General features: G+C 39.6%; 1 protein-coding gene across 1 annotated transcript; it reads left to right on the top strand.

Annotated features, from left to right (window-relative positions):
* The first annotated feature begins 157 nt into the window (after positions 1 to 157).
* LOC129119890 (uncharacterized) lies at positions 158 to 2606 on the top strand. Its single transcript, XM_077178029.1, has 3 exons — positions 158 to 523; positions 734 to 1360; positions 2178 to 2606. Exons 1-3 carry the CDS (start codon positions 158 to 160, stop codon positions 2313 to 2315), a joined length of 1131 nt encoding a protein of 376 aa, XP_077034144.1. The 3' UTR covers positions 2316 to 2606.
* Positions 2607 to 21208: the final 18602 nt, after the last annotated feature.

Below are 21208 nucleotides of genomic sequence, written 5' to 3'. Positions count from 1 at the left end.
CGCCCGCCCGCCCGCTGCCGCGCCGCCCCCCGCCCTGCCCGACTGACCCCCTGCCGCCGCCCGGGCCGGGGCTGGGGGGCACAGCGGGCGGGGGGCGTCCCCGACTGAGGGCTGGGTGCCGGTCACCGGCGGGGGTCGGGAGCGCGGCCGCTAGCACATGAGCCGAGCAGCTCTCCAGTGTTTACATTGGGGCACTGGTTTACACGGCGGAGACGGGACGCTGCGGTGCTTGTCAGAAGCGCTCTCCCTGAGAGCCGCTTCTACCGGCCCAGTGCAGCATGCGCAGCGTGACTGCAGCACCCGGTGGCCACCGGTTCACCCGGGATTCTGCCTCCCTCTTCCACCCCGCGCCTGCCTCCGGCGCGGGACGAGGTGCCACGGACCCGCCATAGCTCCCCGGTGCAGTCACTCGCTATTTTTAACACCCGCAGCAGCGCACGTGCAAGCCCGGAGCCCGAGGGCAGCCGACAGACTCCCCGAACGCTTCCTTCGGGAAGTGAACCGGAATGACAGACTCCCCCCAGTGATGCGATTCACGATAAACCCCATGTAGGGAAGAGAGGGGGAAACAGAACATCCTGCTTCCTTTTCCTCAGGTAACCACTCCGGAAGATTTGGAGAGCTTGGCTGCTCGGCCCCCTGTGGAAGTGGACGGCGGGGTTTTACTGTGCGCCGCAGCTCCTCACAGGCACGGTGCAGGGACACGGTTCCGAAGGAGGCTTGACAGGGGTAGGGGGGGGCCCGCTTGGCTGCTGTCTCTAGCGGGACAGGGGGGTGCAAATCAGCCTCGCCAGCTCCTGTCCTCGCGGCAGCAGTGCACTCCCACGCCAGGCTGGGGCCGCCAGCCTCGAGTGTGGAGGATGCCCTGCCACCGAGTCGCTTGACCCCCTGCGTTATCGCCCTCGCTCCCTTCTTCTGCAGCATCGAGAGCCCGTGGAGGGTGCGAGGGGCGGCTGCCTGTCTGCTGTGCCGGGGCAGTGGCGGCCGCCGGGACACGAGAGCAATTCACACCCTCGAGGGACCGCGAATCCCTCACCAGCATCCCCGCTCCTGGGCCCGCTGCAGTGCCCGCGGCTCTGACGGGGACACGAGCCTCCCCAGGGCTGAGACGGGCGGGAGGACAGTGACTCTGTCCCGCGACTGTCGCCGGGGCAAGCGGGCGGGAAGGCGCCGGGCGGCGCGAGGCGGCGGCACCCGACCGCCACCGCCGCCGAAGATTCTGGACCGCCCCCGCCGACGCCGGGATGGGGGGCGGGAGTGGAAGCCGGGAAGGGGCGGGGACCGGCGAGGGCACGCCCAGGAGATGCAGGAGCCGAAAATTTTCCATCACTGCAGTCGTCCCCCGCCCCCATCCGGCGCGGTACGTCAGGCGCCCCCCGCAGCGCGGCGCGGCGGGGCGGGAGCGGGCGGGATGCGCTGCGGCGCCTTCCGCGCAGCCCCGGGGCGCACAGGGGCGGCGGCGCACCTGCTTCCGCGGGAGCGGCGATTGAAATGACCCCGGAGCTCAGCTTGCGGCGTTCTGGGCTGGAACCGGCCCCTGCCCTGCCGGTGCGCGGCGCCCGCCTTCACCCGGTCTGCGGAGCGTGACTTGGGGTGCCTGTGGCGGTGAGGGGTGGCCAAGTCCCCCCAGGAATGCCAGTCCACGGCGTTTTCGGTCCTCTGAAAGTCTGACTGCACAACGGGCAATTTACAAAGGCTTCGACAACGTGACGGGTTAAATCTAAAGGCTGCATCGCTCGCCTTCCCAGCGCAGTCACAGCGATATGTAAATAAGCACTACTGCGGGGGGAACGCAGGGCACACTCTTTTTCCAATGGGAATGGTGAATGCTTGGTGCCTTTTTCAGTCAATCCCATTCTTCGGGTGTCAGCAGTTCTGTGAAATTACAGAGTACATGACAGAGGTCAAGGTGACCTGTTTGTTGTGGGTTTTGCCAGTGTAGCAACAGACGTAATGACGTATTCGTAACGTTTTTGGGACTGTATCATCCATTTCAAGGCAAGCGCACAGATTCCGTGCATGGTAAAGTGCCCTACATGCGCCTGATAAATACAGCAACCATCTTTATAGATGTGATCTGGTTGTCGTGGACAGTACAGCTTTCAAAGAAGTTTAAATCAGATTTTTTAGCAAAATAAAAGTTCTACTCTACAAGTGCTTGATTTTTCTTTTTCTAGAACTGTCCTCATTTTATATGGAAAACGATGATGAGGATTTGTTGCTCATTTACTAGAAGAAAGATTGGTAAAATGCACCCAGGAAGAAAAATTGCTGTATTTCTAATGGCCCCATTATTGGAACTCTGCAACATGTGAGTGCAATCTGCACTGCTCAGAATATTGAGTCTGTAAAATTTTACCCATGCAGTCTGTTTGCTGGTTCAAATGATCTGCTTTTTTCAAGTGGTTTTAAGTAATGTCTCCCTGATTGAATTGTAATTTTCCTGACTTTGTAATTGCCAAGAATGTCCTTGGCAAAACATACACAGAATGTGTTTCATCCAATTTTGAAATGTATTTTGTAATCGGAATAATAAAAGTTAATATTCATCAGTTCCTCCCACCATAGTTTCAACGATTCATTTGTTTTCATTGTCATGCTTTTCTTTCTCTCTTTTTTTAACGTGTTCTTTTGTTCTTTTCCCCCCTTTCCTTTGTTTTTTCATCCTCCTTATCCCTAACTCACCCTCATTTTTATACCTTCCATTTGTTTACTTTTTATTTTGTTCCTTTGTGTGCATTTACACACTGGATGGTTCCTTACAAAGTCTGAGCATTTAGGATAGTTAGGATAGTTAAGAATAAATTTTTTTACTTTTGGTCTGGAGATTCTCTTCCTGCTTTATGTTTTAAGGCTGTTGTAAAAGAAACTGTAAGTTTGTTGTTAGTTAGGTATTGTAAAAATTAAATTGTGTTCAGTGACACAGGTATAAATTAACTAGAGTTTTCAATTTATTATACGGGGAGATAATGGAGGTTTTGTAGCTGAAGAACAATCTGCTGTGTGTTTCTAAATGTCAGTTTGCAGTGGAGAGCTATCTGTAGATTGACACCTCACTCTAATATCACCTGTAATTCTTCATCCTGTAAATGGTTTCCTTTAAAATTTGATTATTTGTTTTTATATTTAGAAAAAGAACTAGCTTTCAAGTGCCTTTTTTTTCCTTATGTTTTAGCAAATGAAAGGCCTTTATAATATGGGAGGGTTTTTTCCCATGCTATTTCTTCCTACATATATAAGTAAATCTTGAGAGATACCATAAAACTATCTGTAACACACATCCAGTAGAGTCATTTATGTTTATGGTATGCATGGAAAAGTTATGTGTACAGTAATACTGTTAAAGTCAAGTCCGTTCACAGGGTTTTTAGATGATTCTTCTTAAATTGCCCAAAGGATATCTAATGAAATATGTAATATTTCAAAGCACTCTGTACTAATAGCTACATAACATTAATTTTGTCTGTGCCCAGCATGAATAATATAAAAATCCCAACAGAGTAGAGATCTGCATCGGGTGAAACCCTCAGTACTGCCAAGAGTCTGGGGAAGGATGGTAGTGGAGAACAGTAACAGAGACCTGAGAGCTGTGATGTGTCCTGAGTGAAACATCTGCACTACTGTCTACATGACAGATGCAGTCTGTCATGAGGAAGAGCTGGAAGTATGGGTGAGTAGGGAAAACAAGGATTCATGGTTTTGCTGCATAGACTGAGTGGTCCACAAAGATGCAGGCGGGGCTAATGGGTTCCACCATCCTTCCAACCAGTTTGGTTCATGATTCTTACCTCACATGGACTGCCTGTGGCGTGCAATTAATGAAATTATAGGTTCTGATTGTATGCTTTCTTAAACAAAACTTCCACTGAAGCCAAGAGGTATTACGAGTGCAAAAGGAATGCAGGATTGCATATCCTGCCTCTTGGGCTTTGTGATGGTGTGTTGGAGCTACATATTAAACTTGGTTTAAGCCTTAATTTTTTCCCTCTGTGTTTATTCTAGTCTAGTTTCAGTTTTGCAATATGAAAACAGCAAGATCGCTATGTTAAAATATAAGCAGCACTATTCTTTCAAAAAATTAGTACATTTACTATAATTATAACTTGGATTTAAGCCAAAAAGAGGGATCAATTCTGAGTTTTAAAACCATTGGATTATGCTGTTGTACTGCAATAAACTCAGAGCAGTGAAAGCTGCATGTGATATGTAGTACTAATCAACTCCAAGAAATTGTCAGCCTTAAATGGACATTGCCAGCTGCTTTAAAAATAGTTATTACTTAATATTTTTAACTCTGTAACATTTTTAGGAGTTTTAAAAATAGTGTTTCTCTGTTAATCTTGATTCATCTTTTCCACTCAGCAAACTCTGATGTTTTTTCCTGTGTGAAATTTACATAAGTTTTTAAGGTCGTGGTGTTTGTTTTGTTTTTGCTTTTGTTTTTGTTTTATATTGTTTTGGTTTTATTTTGTTTTTGTTTTGTATAGTACAAATCTAGAAAAGCTTTGGAAATGGTATTTGTTAATTAACTGAAACTCTTGTCATTTTATATAAGCCATTCCACATATTTTTGTTTAGATTCTTATGGGAATAACAGCTACTATTTTTGTTCTTTTACCATTTGCTGGTGGCAGAGAGTATAATTTAAGATATGCATTTGGATTCCCAGAGATGTTATTGCCATTACTACAGCAGTCTGTGCATCAGTATCATTTATTGTGTCAGTAGATCTTGGAGGACATTGTTTGCCAACCAAATAATGCTTCACATCTTTGGAGAGTCACTTGCATTTTTGTGTCTCCCCTAAAAATAGCGTAAGTTTAGGAAATGAGAAGTTATCTGGGCAGGTTGCTATGCAAGAGGTGTATGCAGAAGGAAATAAAACTGGAACAACTGTGTAGTTATGAAGAGGCTTCTGTGTTTTTACCAGACAGGATAATTGTGTATGCACTGATATGGCAAAGAAAAAGGCCAGTTAGGGCAGGAGTTCAACAAGCACTGTACTTTGATGGAGAACAAAGTCCCAGTGAACCAGGAAAATCAGCTCCTCACTTTGCATTTCTTGTCAAAAATACCATGAAAACAGTCAGCAATACAAATATATTACAACTGGATCTTTATTTTGTAAATTAATGTGTGTAACTTAGTATGCATTGTTTTGGTAAAATTGCTGCTATTCCTAAACATCTTGAGGACTGGATCCTACTTTGTGGTAGACAGCCATTACCTACTGAACTTAAAATTCTGGTTTTTATCTCCAGTGCATAAAGAACAAGAATCGTTATTTACAGTATCAAAATAGGTGCCTAAAATCTGATACTTTGTGTCTGACAGTGGCCAGAAGAGGATTTTTCTGTGGCAAAGGTAGGAAAGAGGATAGGACCATGCAATTGAATGTTTGAGCAATCTGATGTTTAGGATTTGGGATTTACTGAAGCAAAGGTTGTGTTGGTTGTATTTCATAGCTTCTGGTACTATGAAAGGAAGTTACTACTTCCTTTAAAATCCACATAAAATTGTTGAATCACTTTTGAGCCCATGTTTGGTATTTATCATAAGCAGTGACAAAACTTACTTAGGCATTTACAAAAGCTTCTTCCGTTTTTAAATTTTTTGCCCCAGACTTCTTCCTGATCAGTTCGTTTGATATCCTCATGTTTTGCACAGTAAGAATTGGGTTTTATTCACCTTTATTCTACATTGTATGTTATCATTCTTGAAGTCAAAGAGTCCTAGTCAATCTGAGAGAAACTTCAGTTCCCTTGGATTCCTGTTGTAGAGAAAATGAAGATTGTTCAAGATGTTTTAGGTACTCTCTCCTTTGTTAGAGAATGAAATTTAGACCTGGGGTCTTTCATAAAATGTCAGCAAGCAGCTTTGATCTTGACTTTTTTTGCAGTTGCTCTGTATTCATGTTGATGTGTGTTCTTCTGCATGTTCTGAGAAAGAAATTCTCCCTCACGTTTTTAGACTTATTGTTTGCTGTAGGTCTGAGTATTCTAAATGGGCTGGTGTCCATGTGTAGAAAATTTGTAGCCATTTATTTTTTAATTTTGAAAGATGATTTTTAGTTGTGAATAATTATGACTCAAATTTGTAAACCCATTTCTTGTGGGAAGAAAAAATCACTTTCCTACCTTAATATTACATTTTTTTGTAAATAAAATGAACATCTTTAATTTAGTCAAAGAAATCTTCATGGATCATCTCCTGGCAAAAACTAGGAATGGTTAAATAACCTAGTTTATACACTCTTCCTTGTATGCGAAAAGAAGATTTGAAATAAATTAGTGAACAAAATTATTACATAAATTCTGTAGGGTGGTAAGGACATTTTTGTTTATATACATACCAGAGAATTTCTGTGCTTGGAAAGACATCCCCCTCCTGTTTATCTCCTATGTGCAGAGGACTTTTACGGACTAAGGAGCTGCTGAGTCACACTTTCACTGAATGACTGACAGCCCTGCTCCTACCAAGAACTGGTAGATTTCCTCGCCTGCGTATCAGGCGAGCGGTGTAACACCCCTCACTTAGGAAATGAAAGTATGACACAGCATTATAAGTGACTTCATTGAAAATGCTGTGAGCAGCTGAATGGAAATGTGTTTAGGCAGCCATGTAGGGCAAATCCAAATCTATCCACATTAAATTATTTACTGGCAGTGATGATTCGCTATTAAAGAAAGCAACATAGTAGTATTCATTTCAATGTGCTGAACTAGCAGTTTTGCAGTGCAGTAATTCAGAGGAAATTTTGTCTGAATATATGAGTAGTAATAGATCTGAGAGAGACATGGAGCTCTCTGTTGGCAATGTTTGCTGAGTTTGGAAAGATATGTACATAACTAGAGTAATTAAGTCTAAGCCTAAATAATCTACAATTTATAATACAAATATAGAAAATGTATTGAATAATTTGTGAGTCCAAAATAAATTACAAGGAGCTGTAAATATTGTCTTCCTCTTTAAAAATGTAGGAAGATTTTGTTGTGGAACCATAAATATGTTCAATGCATTTATTTCCCCTTGGTATGTGATATTTTAAATTGGCTTTTCCTTGAATGTTTAAGTACATGCTTGGGGTATGACAAGCAGAATACACTTTACATTTACAGAAATAACTGCTGTTATTACTTCCTTTAAAATCCTTTAAGTAGTTCATTTATGTTGCTGTTAGAACAGAATTGTTCCATAAATGTCACAGCTCTTCACGTTTCATTTAGCCTTTCATCTGCTTTTTTTGTTAAATGTATAGGTATAATCTTTTAACAGAGATAGAAATCTACCTTTAATCAATACCAATTTTACTGTCATTTGCCATGTAAATACACATTTTTTTGAGGTTTACTGCACTACTGTGGTATTCCATAGAAAGTTTTGTCCTGGCATTCAGCAGGGAAAGAGTGACTGCACTTATTTGGTTGCTGCTGTGGAAGTGCTTATTATATCATTCTTCTGATGGCCTTCTTTGGATTGCAAACAGATTATGATATGATTCAGGTCATTTGGATTTTCTTGTAGCCCATAGGTAACTCAGTTGCCACGATACTGAGACTTCACTGTGTGGGAGATGTAGTCATCTGCATAGGCAAATAGTCTTTGGGTGTAAGATTTTGTGCGTGTACTACAGTTTTTGCACCACTAGATTTGATGGATTTCATGTTGCTGTATTTATAATGGAGGAATTGAAATAATGTCCTTGGAATTTGACGCAGGATTTTGACATGCCATACTAAGAGACATTACACATTCTTTGTGTTATGACATCAAAAAGTAACTATAAATTGTGCATACTATCTGAAGAATTTTGAAATGCAGATGGTTCTATAAATAGCTAGCATGTATGGAATACATAACAATGGGTTTTTTTAGTTCAACTCATGATTGGCATGTATGTGGAACAACATATATAACTGACACTACATCAAATTAAGAAACACAGAAAATCTAGGTCATAGAGTCTCCTTTTCATTCCACATACAGACTCACAGGTAAGCACATGCAGACAAGCTTAAGGAGGTGATACTGGCTTCTATTAATGAATAAGGAAGCTACAGGAAGGAATAGAATCCTTTCATTAGAAATTTAACATAATTTAAAATACAATATGGTGACATATTTTTAAGTAGATGCACTAATTAATGTCAAAATAGGTACTATATTTAAAAAGGAAAGGGAAGCATGGTTTTGATGGCACTTCGGAGTCAATTGTGGCTATGAATGCTATTATATACAATTTTTTCCTTTCTGTTCTGAACGCCAAAGTATTTTTAATGTCATGCTGGTTTACAGAATTCCTCAAGGTCATGATCTAATTTGATATGATTTTCTGATAGCAGTCTGAAATGGAAGAGTCTCACAGAGAAACAAAATTGTTGAGATAACATAAAATAAATATGCTACAGGATGAAAGAAATGTAGGTTAATTATTATATCAGTGTACGAGACATAGCCATCATTTATGCTTTTCTCCTAAACTTTACATTCTTTATTTTAATATTATTGGAATTGTATGTAACAAATACCATTTGTGGTCAAGTAGAAACTTGGTGACCCTGATTGTGACGAAAATTATCTCAGAAAGTATAAAAATTTAGAATTTTTTCCTCTTACAGATTTATAGGGCATTATCACTGTAGAGAGAATAACTGACCTATGTTTCAAATAACTCACCTATGTATAAAAATCATGTAGAAGATTTAACAGAACTGACAGTGTTGCTTTTCCACACCTCTCTGTCTGGTTCCCTTACATGTAGGCAAGTAATGTTTTGTTCTGTTGCTCTTCGCTGCTTCACTTTTATTCTGTATCAGGTTCAGGACCATTAGTCCTCAGATCAGACTGGCACATTGTCAAGACTTAATGATAAAGAAAAACTGCTCTCTTGTTTTTGATTTTATGAAAAGTTTTGAAATCAACCTATAGGAAGGCTTGACAAAAAATAGGAAGGAAAGAGGTGGAGGAAGGCTTAGTAGGAGTCACAGAGAGGTTAGAAACTCATCTAGAGACCAGATCATCACTTTGTTTACTAAATTTCCATTGAGATTCTGTCATGGACCGTGTACTGCAGTACACCCTAGGCTGAGTTCTCTCCTGCATGTGTACAATCTTGTTGCCAGTCACTGGTCCAAGATGATCATACACCATCTTCCCAAAAATTGAAGGACCATTGAGTGTAAGACTACCTGTGACTGACACAAACCCAATTGGGCTCATTATTCCCAATGGTCCTTAACAACAACACAGAATGGGCCACACCTCTGCATACCCCTTGTCCTGTCAGTCCTTTGCTGTTGTAGCAAACACCCTGCAAGGCACAGGAGGAAGAAGGACCGGGCAGGAAGGACCTGGGTGCTGGCTGGCCATGAGCTAGTACCAGAGTCAGGATGTTGGCCCTTTGCTTGAGAGTTGGCTTCTCTGGGAACCTCCCTCTGTAGGTAAATGAGTGGTGAAATCTGTGTTTTCTACAGGCTCTAGCTGCCCTGCCCAGCTTCCTTGGGACTCCCACCCACACCCTGCCTGTTTAGGCTCATGCCTGGACATCCCATTATTGGTCATGTATGTGGATCTGTGTCCAGCTCTGTCCCTTGCAGTGTGGATTTGCTGGCTGCCTTTCTGGCGGGCCCTTGAACTACACTATAGACAGCCTTCCATCCAGCCCTGTTTCCTGACTGGACCTTGAACTCCTGTGATAGTCAGCCTTGGCCCTGGTGCTCTTCTGCAGGCACACCTGGCTGCACCTCCTGGGTGGACCATGGATCGAGTTCAGTACCTGTGTCTGGGTCTGTTGGTGAACTGTGACCCTGCAGGCCAGGGTGAGGGACTGCCCTGGTGCTGGGGGTGCTGGTGGTCTCTGCCTGCCTGTCTTGGGGTTCCCATAAGCTTCTAGCTCATCCTCCCTTATGGCAAAATGTATCTGTGTTGTTTCTTGATAGTGCCTAACTTCATTGACCAGCTTGGCAAAAGCTTAGCCTCAGATCCAGCTTCTGATCTTCATGATACATGAACAGTTTTCACTCCTTGACAGATGGTACCGCTTCATGCTATGTGGCTGTACCTTTCATGACAACTTTCAGTACATGTAGCAGAAATAAATGGTTTTTTCCAAAATTTTATAGCCCTTCATGATACCTTTTACTGCTGTAAGGATTTTGTATTTACATAGTAATACGTTGCTCATAGTCAAAGACCTTCACCAAGGATTTGGCCCCAAACCCTGCAGTTAAAAAGAGAAAGGTGTATGACTCTCTCTTTGTGGAGTCACTACAAGCTTTTGCAGGTAGACAAAATATTTTCTTACTCACTGCTACATTTGAAAAAAAAAATTAAGTCTGAAGCTCCAGCTGCTTATGATGACGATGATATGGTAGTAGATTATGTTGATCTATTTTTAAATGCATGCCTCAGTTAATAGGTTTCTATGTGAGCATGTAAACCCCAGCACTGAGGAAACAGACTTTGCATATTAAAGTATAGCTGTTAGTCTTTCCAAACAATCATAAATCCACAAGCTAAAAGTATTGAAGAATAGTAAGGTGTTACATTAGTTTATAGAGTGAAAGACATGCCAGTACATTTATTGTAAAATCTTATTTCAAGGTTTTTTTTTCCTTATTATTGAATGAATTAAAGATAGAGAATTCTACTCCAATGGATAAGCAGTACTATGCAAACACATTTTTAAAGCACATAGGGTTGAAGAACTTTAAAATATTGTTATATCAAGTTTCATGATTATATAAACACAAATAGATAAATAAACACTATCATATGTAGATGATCACTGCTGTATGAGACCATATAATTATTAAAAAGTATTCCAGTGGTAGAGGTTACAAATATTCTTCTTTTTATGTGCCTACAAAATGTATGCAGCTGCAGTAACCAATCTGTGATTCTTTTAAACTTTATCAAAACTTGTATGACTAATTTAGCCTTTTATCTATCTGTGGATAATCATGTAGAAGCTAGGCACACAGGAATGCTGAACAGATAATATAATTGGTAGTGTAAATCTGAGTGGGTAGGCAGTTGGATTTCCTTCAGTCAGTTCTTCCTAGCCACTGTCTTTGAAGCTGTAATCCTTCTGAGCCAAGCAAGGTCTCAGGTTCCAAACACACATTAATGTCATGATAAGAAACTTGCTGTGGAAAGGTTGTGCTGCACTGGGGTGTTACTGCTCCCACAGCCAAACTGGCTGGGAAGTTTCCTCATTTGCTTCAGTACAAAGTCAATAGCTTTCCAGGATAATTTTAAACAACACAAGCTGTTTTGCATGAAATGCATAAAGAAAGTTCACATGTCTTTCATCAACGTCAGCTCTGGGCAGAGTATCTTTCACTAAATTTGTGATCACAAACATCTGGTTAGTGGTAGCTGTTCTTGCAGCTGGGCAGATACACGGTGTCTGCAGGGGTGCAAATGATGGGAAGAGGAGAAGACACAAAGGATGATGGGACCTGCTTTACTTTTTTATGGTTTGACTTCATTCAGTGGGGCATGTATGTCCTGACAATCTGTGGGGCCAGCAGGTTCCTCACAGGCATACAGACATTAGGATCAGGACCCAAGTTCACGTTTTCTCATGCCCAGTGCTTGGTAAAACATTCTAAACTTATCTTTCTGTTTAATTACTCAAATACAAATATTACCTTCTTTAAAACTACTGAAGCTGCAAGACAGTGAAGACTAACAAAACTCTTCATTTTCTTCTGACAAATGAACAAGTGTTGCTTATGCCAGGCAAGTTTAAAAGATAGAGGGTAAGAACTCTCAAATTTTATTTTTTTTTTTCTAATAATTTTCATTAATTTCTACAATCAGATAGTGTTAATACTGTGCCTAAATATACAGGCAAATATTTTCCTGAGATGAGCTGACATAGGCTTTCATAATGACATATGCATTCTTAAGTGTAGTATTTCACTGTTCTCCTGGCCTATAAATAAAAAAATATGTGGGCAGTAAGTGATATTCTTGTCTCTCTCATTTTATAAATCTCCTATTTCCAATGGAAATTAAACATTAAATAACTAACCTTTGGTCTTCCTGTACTGCTTCTGATCTTTATGGTAGTATATTATTGAAGAAGATGTTCTATATTTCAGATGTAGTAAATAGTTACAGTGAAATTTAAAATTTATTTATGTGCTTCAAGTTACACAGGAGCTTGGTCAACCAATTAGTCTTTTTTTTTCTTTTTTTTTTTTTGCCCTGCATATGCCAAATCTTAAATTCTGACTTCATTAACTCCATTTTGGTGGTCCTTCCTTTCCTTCCCTTCCTTTCTTTCCTTCTATCTTTCCACCTGACTCTCAAACATATTTTCCACTGTGTATGTCTTACAGACTTTTGTTTTAAAGCCCAGCTTGAATGTTTATCAAAATCATATTGTAAACTTTGTCCTTCACAGTTGCAAAGCATGACATGCTCTTCAGGGGTGGTTCTCTCCCAAGATAAGGGTTGTGTGAATGGAGTGCAGATCTTGGCTCACTATCGAATGCTACCGTGCCAGTGGTGCAGGGCAGAATCCATACTGAGGCATATTTTCTGCTCATAGACTCTTATTGCCTGTAGCTGATCACAGATTTTATTCCCAACTATCTGTGCAATCCTTCCTCTGAATTAAAAAGCCTGATTTTGACTTCCTGTGCACGGGCACTTGTGAATGAAATCAGTGACAGAGATGTTCTTTCTGTACAGGAGAAGTGTTTGACACAAGGCTTTGACAATACCAGGAAATATTTTCCCATGTAAAGACATAATTAAGTTAAAACCCTTGTTAGAATTTTATCTAAATGAATTAAAAAAAACCACAAACAAACAAAAGGGAACACCAAGTCTTGAGTCCAAAGAGCAGGTTCTGGTTAATTGGAAGCCTAAGGAGCCAGTCTCCTTCCTTTGGTGGGTGGTAGGAAAATAGTTATAATAATTAATTTGTTCTAACACTGTAGCTAAAATTCTTCAGAGGGAAGAAAATGTCACTTTGAAGAATGAAGTAAATACTTTATCCAAAAATGTTTTGTCTATGGAAGAAATAGTTATTTTTGCTAAAATTTGTGGATTCATTTTGTCTTGAAGCAAATTCTTATAGGTCTTTACTGTAGTATTCCTATACAGCTGTTAGGCATTAACAGTGATGAATGCTGTGAACAATCATCTTGTTACTGTTTCCTCTCTTCATTTATAAGTTTAAAAAAATTTTTTTAGAAAAACATTATTCTTCCTAAGAAGTCATATTTCTGTTTTCTACCTTTTCTCACAGTTGGTGTAGACATGTTTCCCTTTTTAAAAAAAATTAGAGGTAGTAATTTTCAATTGGAGAGTATTAGGTTAACTTAAACATACACTGAAAACAAAGTTCCAAATGTGCAGAAATGTTTGTATTTTGCTTCTGGACCAATTAAAAGGTTTTATTGAAGGTTGCATTAAAGGAGTCATAGAAAACAAAGTAGCTCTTAAAAGACATCTAGTTCATCCTCTGTTCCAGGACACAGATGACTGCATCATTCTTGGCAGAGATTAGTCTGGTTCTCCCTTTGTTGTAATTTAAGTCCACTACTGTCTGGTCTCTCTGCAGTGACATTTTACACATCTGAAGACCATTATCAGGTCTCCCCACAGTCTTCTCATTTGTAGATGGTAAAGAGCCTGGTCCCTCCAATATTTCCCAGGCTCAGGGAGCTCTCCCTGTTTTCTTCTGTTCTCCCACCATTTGATTCCTGGCATATCTGGAAATAATGCTTCAGACTGAAGATAGTACTCCATCAGAACAAAGTCCTTCTACTGACCCTTTCTGAGGATGATATTTACTTTTCTTGCAACCTTGTGACATTGCTGGCACATGTTCTTCTCTGACCCATTGCCATCTCTGATCCCATTTCTAGAACTGCTGTCCATTCATCCCCATTTTATATTTGTTCAGGCAGTTCCTGAACTATATAATATATTCCTATATACATTCCTAAGTGCTGGAACTTGGATTTGTCCATAGTGAAACACATTCCATTTGTTTAATGACCACATGCATCTTATTTTGGTAATGCATCCTCTCTAATTCTTCAGTTCATCCTTCTGAACTCAAATCCTATGGCCTTCATAGGTCTAACAGCTTTTCCAAGCACTGCATCCTTTGCAAACCTGACATGAGTGTTATTAATTCCATTGGACAAACCACTAATGAAAATACTGCAAGTGCCATATCTGGGACAAGTAAGGTAAAATGTCATGGGTATGGAATGTCCTGGTCAGTGACTCTTCATTGCTGCAGCTCATAGGACAGGTGTGGTGTGGACAGATGGTTGCTCTACCGACGGGCCATGACTTGAGTGTGCCCAAGTGAAATTGCATCAAACCATTCCAGATCTGGGGATGTCTGAGTCTCTTCTGCAACAGTGCTGATCAGGGTCCCCATAAAGCCCAAAGCCAAAATGACAATAGCCTGAAGCATCAATGACCTTTCCACAGGATCAGAGGAGTTATATTTGCTCTGGTCCCTCTGTCTTTATGCTTCTGGATGATAAATCATCTCTATATAATCATGATAGAATTAAAAAAAAATTCATAATTTAAACTGTTTAGTGAAAAATTAAATTGAGTTTGGCCTAGTTTCTCTAAAAAAGAAAAAAAGGAATTCTTAAGTGGAGGGGAAGAAAAATAGAGTCAGAAATGTGAGCAGAAAGTAGAAGTATTGTTGGGACAAACATTCAGAAACTAGAGCTGTGCTCAGAGTAAACCATGGTGTTTAAGTTTTCCTATTCAGGGAAAATCTTGTTAATTTTTGCTTTTGAAAACATAGATTAAATTTTGCTCCTCACTTTAATGCTATAAATGGCATGTTTCATTAGGAACTTGTATTTTTCTCAAAAAATATTGATGAGGTTTTTTTTTGCTTTCATCTCTGCTTCTCCATGAAAATAAGCCATCAGATATACCTCAGCTTCAGAGTAGTTTTTTTTGAATTTCATGTGTTTTAAACTACATTTCTGTTACAGTTGTTTTTTTTCAATAACTTTTAATAAATAGATACAAGAATGGTCTTTTGACAACACATTTTGTTGTGAAAACTGCCTTTCTTTCTTAGAGCTTCCTGTAAAATCTCTCCTTATCCAAACTCAAGATAAAGATGAATTTGCTGTTCTTGCTAACAATTATTGCACTCTTTTCCAAGGCCAGTTACAGGAAAATAAATATTTTGAGCTGTATGTGCATTTACCCTTTCTGCCATTCAGCTCAGCATATGAAACAGTTGAGATCCACAAGGAAACATTTTAATATGTTTTGCTCTCATCAGCCTTGAAATTAGCTGCAAAAATAATGCACACTTATACTTAACTCCTTTGTTGTAGGCATGGCATGACAGGATTCCTGAGATCAAACTCAGATTTTTGCAAGGGCTCTTTAAAAGTACTTGCTCATTTAATGGAAGTAAAGTTACCAAATACCACACCTGCTATGTATTACATGGTTTCTAAAGTATAGCCCTGTATTTCCTTTGAAAGGGGGTAAGGCATGGAAAAATTTCCTTAAAAAATGATGTGTCAGCCAGGTAATTTTCCCTCAAGATATAACTGATTCATAGAGGCTGATTCTTGCTGCTGTGTTACTCAGTGAACAACAACACAGCCTGATATAAAGCATTGTTTTGGTCTATGTTGATAATCTTCTTGTCTGAGTGGCACTGCATTGTATCAGCATAATAAAACCAGAAATATCCAATAGTATCTCAAACATTAGAATAATTAATAAGTGATTTTCAGCATAAAAATACCGAGTTCTTGCACAGGCACAGTTTGAATGGATTGACCTGGATTTAACTCAAGGTTTGCTCAATACAAGACTGGTTTGAAAGAGAGCAAATGTAGTTACCAAATCAATGACATATGACCACAACAGAAGCATATTTGATGGAAAAAGGAAATTGAGAAATCCAAGACAATAAGATAAGGCAGTGGTCTCTTCATGGTTTATTAAAGTTAGGAAATGTGTAACCTAAGAGACTAACTTGTCACATATTTTTGCAACTCTCATTCAGAGCTGGTATTTTGCACTTCAAGCAGTATTGTTACTTGAAGTGAAAAGTTGAAACTTAAATTAATATTTCCATCTTTTTTTTTCTCTTTGTGATGTGTAAATGAAAGTTCAGATTTCTTTTTGTTGTTACTCTTCCATCTTTTACCCCAAAATCCAGATACTGTTTGGACTGGAACATCCTTTTCTGCTTGGTCCTGAGTAGCAGGTGCTGTTGACTGACTGAAAAGCGTGAGTTAGTAACAACTGAAGGGTTAGGCCTGTTTTCATAAGCCCATGTGAGACCAGCCTACCTATTTATGGCATCTGCTGATGGGGTGAAAGGATTGACTTACAGAGGCTCTTTCCACCTGCCTGCAACTTTCTTCTAGCTGTAAGTATCCCCCTACCTAGCTCCACTGACTCTGAGTGTGCCACAGGCAGAGAAGAGACAGAGAAGTTTGTCTGACAGACTTTTTTTTAAATCTAGCCTCATCTTCAGTGCATTTTTCAGTTAAGAAAAAAGTGTGAGGTGACAGCAGCATCAGTGAAATGGCAGCATCAAAGCACCTAAAGGAACAAACATTCTCAAGAAAAGCAGGTATTTTTTAGCTATAATTTTTTAGGCTTTGGAGTGTGGGGGGATAAATTTGTAACCTTTTTTAATGCCTGTGATTAGCTTGTCTTTGGAAGTCACAGCTACTGCTAAAACCATGGTGACTTCTCACCTTCACTGAAGGTTTTATACAAACTTGGAGCACTTTTTCACACCTCTGCACAGCTGCTCCCCAGCCACTGGAGAGTATTTCTCAGGAGGTCAGTCTGTGCTAAAAAGATAATGCCAGTTCAAGGAATCCTGCCTCCTTGCACTCCTCCTGCTCATTTCTCATTCCTGCCCCTACAGCACAATGGATTTCTCTCTCCAGGCTTTCTCATGACCCAGACCCTTTCTGCAATTCACCTTCTCAAAGAGCCTCACTAACAGCTCCATGAGGGTTGCTGTGGGGGCTGCAAACTGGTGTGGTGAAAGAGCAGAAACCCAGGGCTCTTAAACTGGTTTTGCTGTGGAAGCCAGTGATGAGTGAGACAACTATTGAGAAAATAATGTCTAAAATTACTGTAGAATAAATATGTTAAAATATTCTAGAATTTATTTGGAACACTGAAGATGACTGGGTACAGGAGGGGCTTTTTTCAACTTTTCAAAGGCAAATGATCTAAAAATATGCACATTTATTATGCTTTCCAGCATGACAAAACATGAGCATCCAAATTTTGTCTTTGACTTTCAGATCCAAAGAACACTGTGTATGATGCATTAAATCTAATTATTGTGGTCACTTGCACTTGAAATTTTCAACTTAGAAGCATAAGAACCAAAGCATTGAATTGGCATTTTAGCATCTGTAAAAAATTGCTCTTATAAAGCAGCTGTTTTAACCTAGCCAAGAGCGTGGGAACCACTGCAGCTTTGTTCATTGGTGAAAGTCATGTCATTTCAGGTAAAGTTTTAAGACCTGTGTAATCCAGGCAACAGTGAGTTCTTTTGTACTGTCTCTTCCTTATTTGTGAAGCTCCTGCTGCAACAGAATTCCAGTAATTTGAGAGTGAGAACATTTGAGATCACCCATAACGTGAGCAATAATCATAGTTCAACTGGCCAAACACTGATTTATAGCATTCTGTGTAGGAAGATTACTAAGAGGCAAGAGTCCAAAATACTTCAACCATCTTAAAATATTTCCAAGAAAATATCTGATTTTAATAATGACTATGCAGTATGTAGGAAACATGAATGCTAGAGGTTAAGAGATCAGCAAAGGGTTCTCAGCAGCACCGATATAACACAGGAAGTATTGGGAAAGTCTAAGATTAAACTGTTCAGCTAAAGCCAGAACGGAAGCTGAGGCAAGAAAAAGAAAACATGGGTTTGTAAATATGATGACATCTCCGTGCCAGGAATATGAGCCACAATAGTTGTAAAACCTAGGTACAAAATGTTCATTATAGATTCTAGAAAGTAAGTCAGAGTTGGTAATTGTGTCACCATAGATTAATCTATTTCCGCTTTTGATTAAAAAGTCAAGGGAGTGCAAATGCAATCAGATAAAGCACATGGTAAATCACATACTCAGAGTACCCCCTTTAATGGAACATAATAATGTGTCAATGAATTCTTTTCAGGTTAGGAAGATAAGGGGTTTTCTTTAACAGGTAAAATATTGCAGAGTTTTAAATGAAAAGCATGTTGTTCTAACATGCTTAGATCTAGAATACATTAACTGTTTAAAAAGCAGAGGAAAGTGTCATGATCGTCTCTGTGCTTTTAAATGAGGAGAAATACAAATGCTGCGAGAAGTTGAATTCTGCGGCTTTCACTCAGGAAAACTCTCAAGCATGTTCTTATTTTTAAGCTCAATTATTCCAAAGAAAATCACTGGTGGTGCCTCAGCAACTTGCAGTATCAAGTTGTTAAAATGTTTCATGTTTTGGTTATTTTCACTATCTTGCATATGTGTTGTATGGTTCTCCTACTGCAAAGCAGCAAGCTGCTACACGTCTCTTGTAACTGTGGGTACAGAGGAATTTACAATGTAAGCGTTTTGTTTCATTTTTTTGTGAGCTATGTGCCTTCACCTCAAGTCTTTGCTGTAGATTCATTGTAGCACAGAAATACTGCAGAACTAACAGAAATTCAGTGGAGGGGATGGGGGATAATGCTTCTTTATTGTCAAAAGACATTTATTTGTGGGAGACTTTATGGAGCAAGAGCAATTTATCACAAGTTTTATTGCTTTGCATGTGAGGTTGGGTAAGGATTTAATGAAACTCTATTGTTTGCTAACTGTGGTCATGGCATTTTGTAAAGGAGAGGGACATTTTATGTAGTAATACAGAAATAGTCTGGCTGTCATATTTGTAAAGGAAATAATCTACATTCATTTCTTAATAATAAGGGGGCTTGAAGTAATGCAAGTACACCAATGTAAGATGATGTTTAGCTATTTGAGGGACGGATTATTGCATTATTTCCCCCCTAGTTCTTCCTGTTTTGTTCATAGTAGATATAGCATTTCTTTGCACTTGCAGCCTCCTGCTTCTAGAGAAAAAGAAATTGTTTTTGAGACATAGACAGTTTACTGCCTGCAATATATAAAACTGTGGTTTGCTCATATTTTAGTGCAGCCTCTACCCATATTCTGTGTTAAGTTAATACTTTATGAAGGAGAATAACATCCTCTTCTCCTTCATTGTTTCTGTTGATTCTGTATCTTGGGATTTTAACAGGAAGAGAGGCTCCAGTTTAAAGCCAGAGTTAGCAACTAAGGGTTTCAAAAATACAGGCTAAGCAATTACCACAGAAGTGGCCAGAGCAGCTAGTTTGACTGCGGGTATAAGATTTCCCAAAATTTTCCTTTAAGCAGTGGTTCTGGTTACAGCTGACTGTAATAATCACAGTTAATACTGATTTTCTTCATGGCATCCTGTTTGCAGCATCTGGACAGGCAGAATCCTGATTTCTGCCAAGGATTTCCAGGCAACACAGTAACAGGCAAATGCTAACACTGCTGTCAGTAACAGAGAGATTATCACTATAATTTAAAAGACTGCAAGCTGAGAATAGGTTGACCTATATTGTTGGACTTTTCCTTAAAAGTGTAACAGAAAGTAAATTCTGATCCAAAATGTACTTATTTGATTTCTGCACGTTGTTTTGATGCAGCAAATGCTTCTGGATGTACACAAATCTAAAATAAGTGTGCAAGAAATCAGTACAAACCTTACTATTTTTTCATTTCCCCCTGCACCCCACCCTGAATGTTTAAACCAGGGCAGAGTGGCCAGCACTGATATGCTTCTGATCATCTGCTGGTCTGCATTGTGGTGCTCTGCATTGGGGCACAAGAAAAGGATTTTATTTTGCAATCTGGAGAAGCACTTGCAGTCTGTCAAAATATGGAAACCTGAATCACTGCAGCCTGTGAAAAACTCTACATTTTGTGGCTCAAGAAAGAATGAATAAACTGCATACTCTGTTCATACCAGGCTTTGGTGCAACAGCATTTGCTGATATGAGAATTCGCTTTCTGTTTACTCTTCCTGTAAAAAGTGTGTTTTGTGATATTTATGCCTCCAATAACACATTTACTATTCTTTGGAAATTACCTTGCTTTATAAATGCTCAAGTTTTCTTTTCTTCAACTTGGAAGATGCTGATAGACTTTAAATTACTTGTCTCTAGGGAAGGAAGCCAGTTAAAAACCAGAGACTCTTGATCCATCTTTCACACAAACATTATGATGTTATTCCAATGTCCTGGAATGAATAATATCAAATAAACCTCTTAGATTTCAAGACGGTTTTGCATGAGGAGGGGTAAGATTTGAGGCGTGTGCCATTACTGATGATGTGCCACATAGCAGAAGCTGGGTTTAAACTTCCTCCTGCTGCTGGTGATTGCTGGCCCTGGAAGTTGGGCTGTTACTTCAGAGTAGCTGAATGAGCCAGTATTTCAACTGTGTTTATGATGAAGAGAATGCTTAGTATTTGTGTTGAGTATTTTACAATATGCACCCATGTTGATTTTTGATTTTTTTTAAAGAAATCCCCATAAACTGATTACAGCTGTCTCAAATTTCTAAGAAAATTTTCTGATCTCTAGGTTCTTCACAACTATTGAATTGCTTATGTATTTAGTTAAAATTAGCTCCTTAGCCTAATCAGTTCTGTCATCATTGCACATATTTGTATATTAATGGTAAGTGAATGCAAATGGGAGCATGATGACACCCAAACAAATTTAAATTGTAATTTGTGTGAATCCTGTTTGAAGGTTTGGCCTGGTGTTGTTCAAAATGCTGTGCTTCTGAATCAGAAGCCATAAACTTACAAGAGACGGTGCTGGAAATAATCCATGGACATCTTGTTCTTATTAGACATGGGCTAAATCATTCTGACAGATTTCAAACCTGCTGAAATATTGTTCATTAAAATCTTGATGTTGATTTCAGCATTACTGGGAGCACATTTTACTTGTATCTTTAAGGATGAATATCAAAAGGGAGAAGACAAGTATATACGATGAAAAACAACGTGAGAAGAGTCAGAGAGCTGACAGTGTGAAAAAGAGACCCACGGGGAAAGCAGCAGAGAAAAAAATCACAATTTTTGTAGTTATGTCTGTTTAGGACTGAGC

This window comes from Agelaius phoeniceus, chromosome 5 (assembly GCF_051311805.1).
Source record: "Agelaius phoeniceus isolate bAgePho1 chromosome 5, bAgePho1.hap1, whole genome shotgun sequence".
NCBI classification, from domain to species: Eukaryota; Metazoa; Chordata; class Aves; order Passeriformes; family Icteridae; genus Agelaius; species Agelaius phoeniceus.
The sequence above is the reverse complement of the archived record's forward strand: the minus strand, read 5'-3'. Positions and strand labels throughout refer to the sequence as shown.

Coding starts and splice junctions, on each gene's coding strand:
- LOC129119890 (XM_077178029.1), top strand. CDS start 158: ATGAGCCGAGCAGCTCTCCAGTGTTTACATTGGGGCACTGGTTTACAC. Junction 524..733: donor GGAATGACAGACTCCCCCCA/GTGATGCGATTC, acceptor TGACAGGGGTAG/GGGGGGGCCCGCTTGGCTGC. Junction 1,361..2,177: donor CCCCGCCCCCATCCGGCGCG/GTACGTCAGGCG, acceptor TTCTTTTTCTAG/AACTGTCCTCATTTTATATG.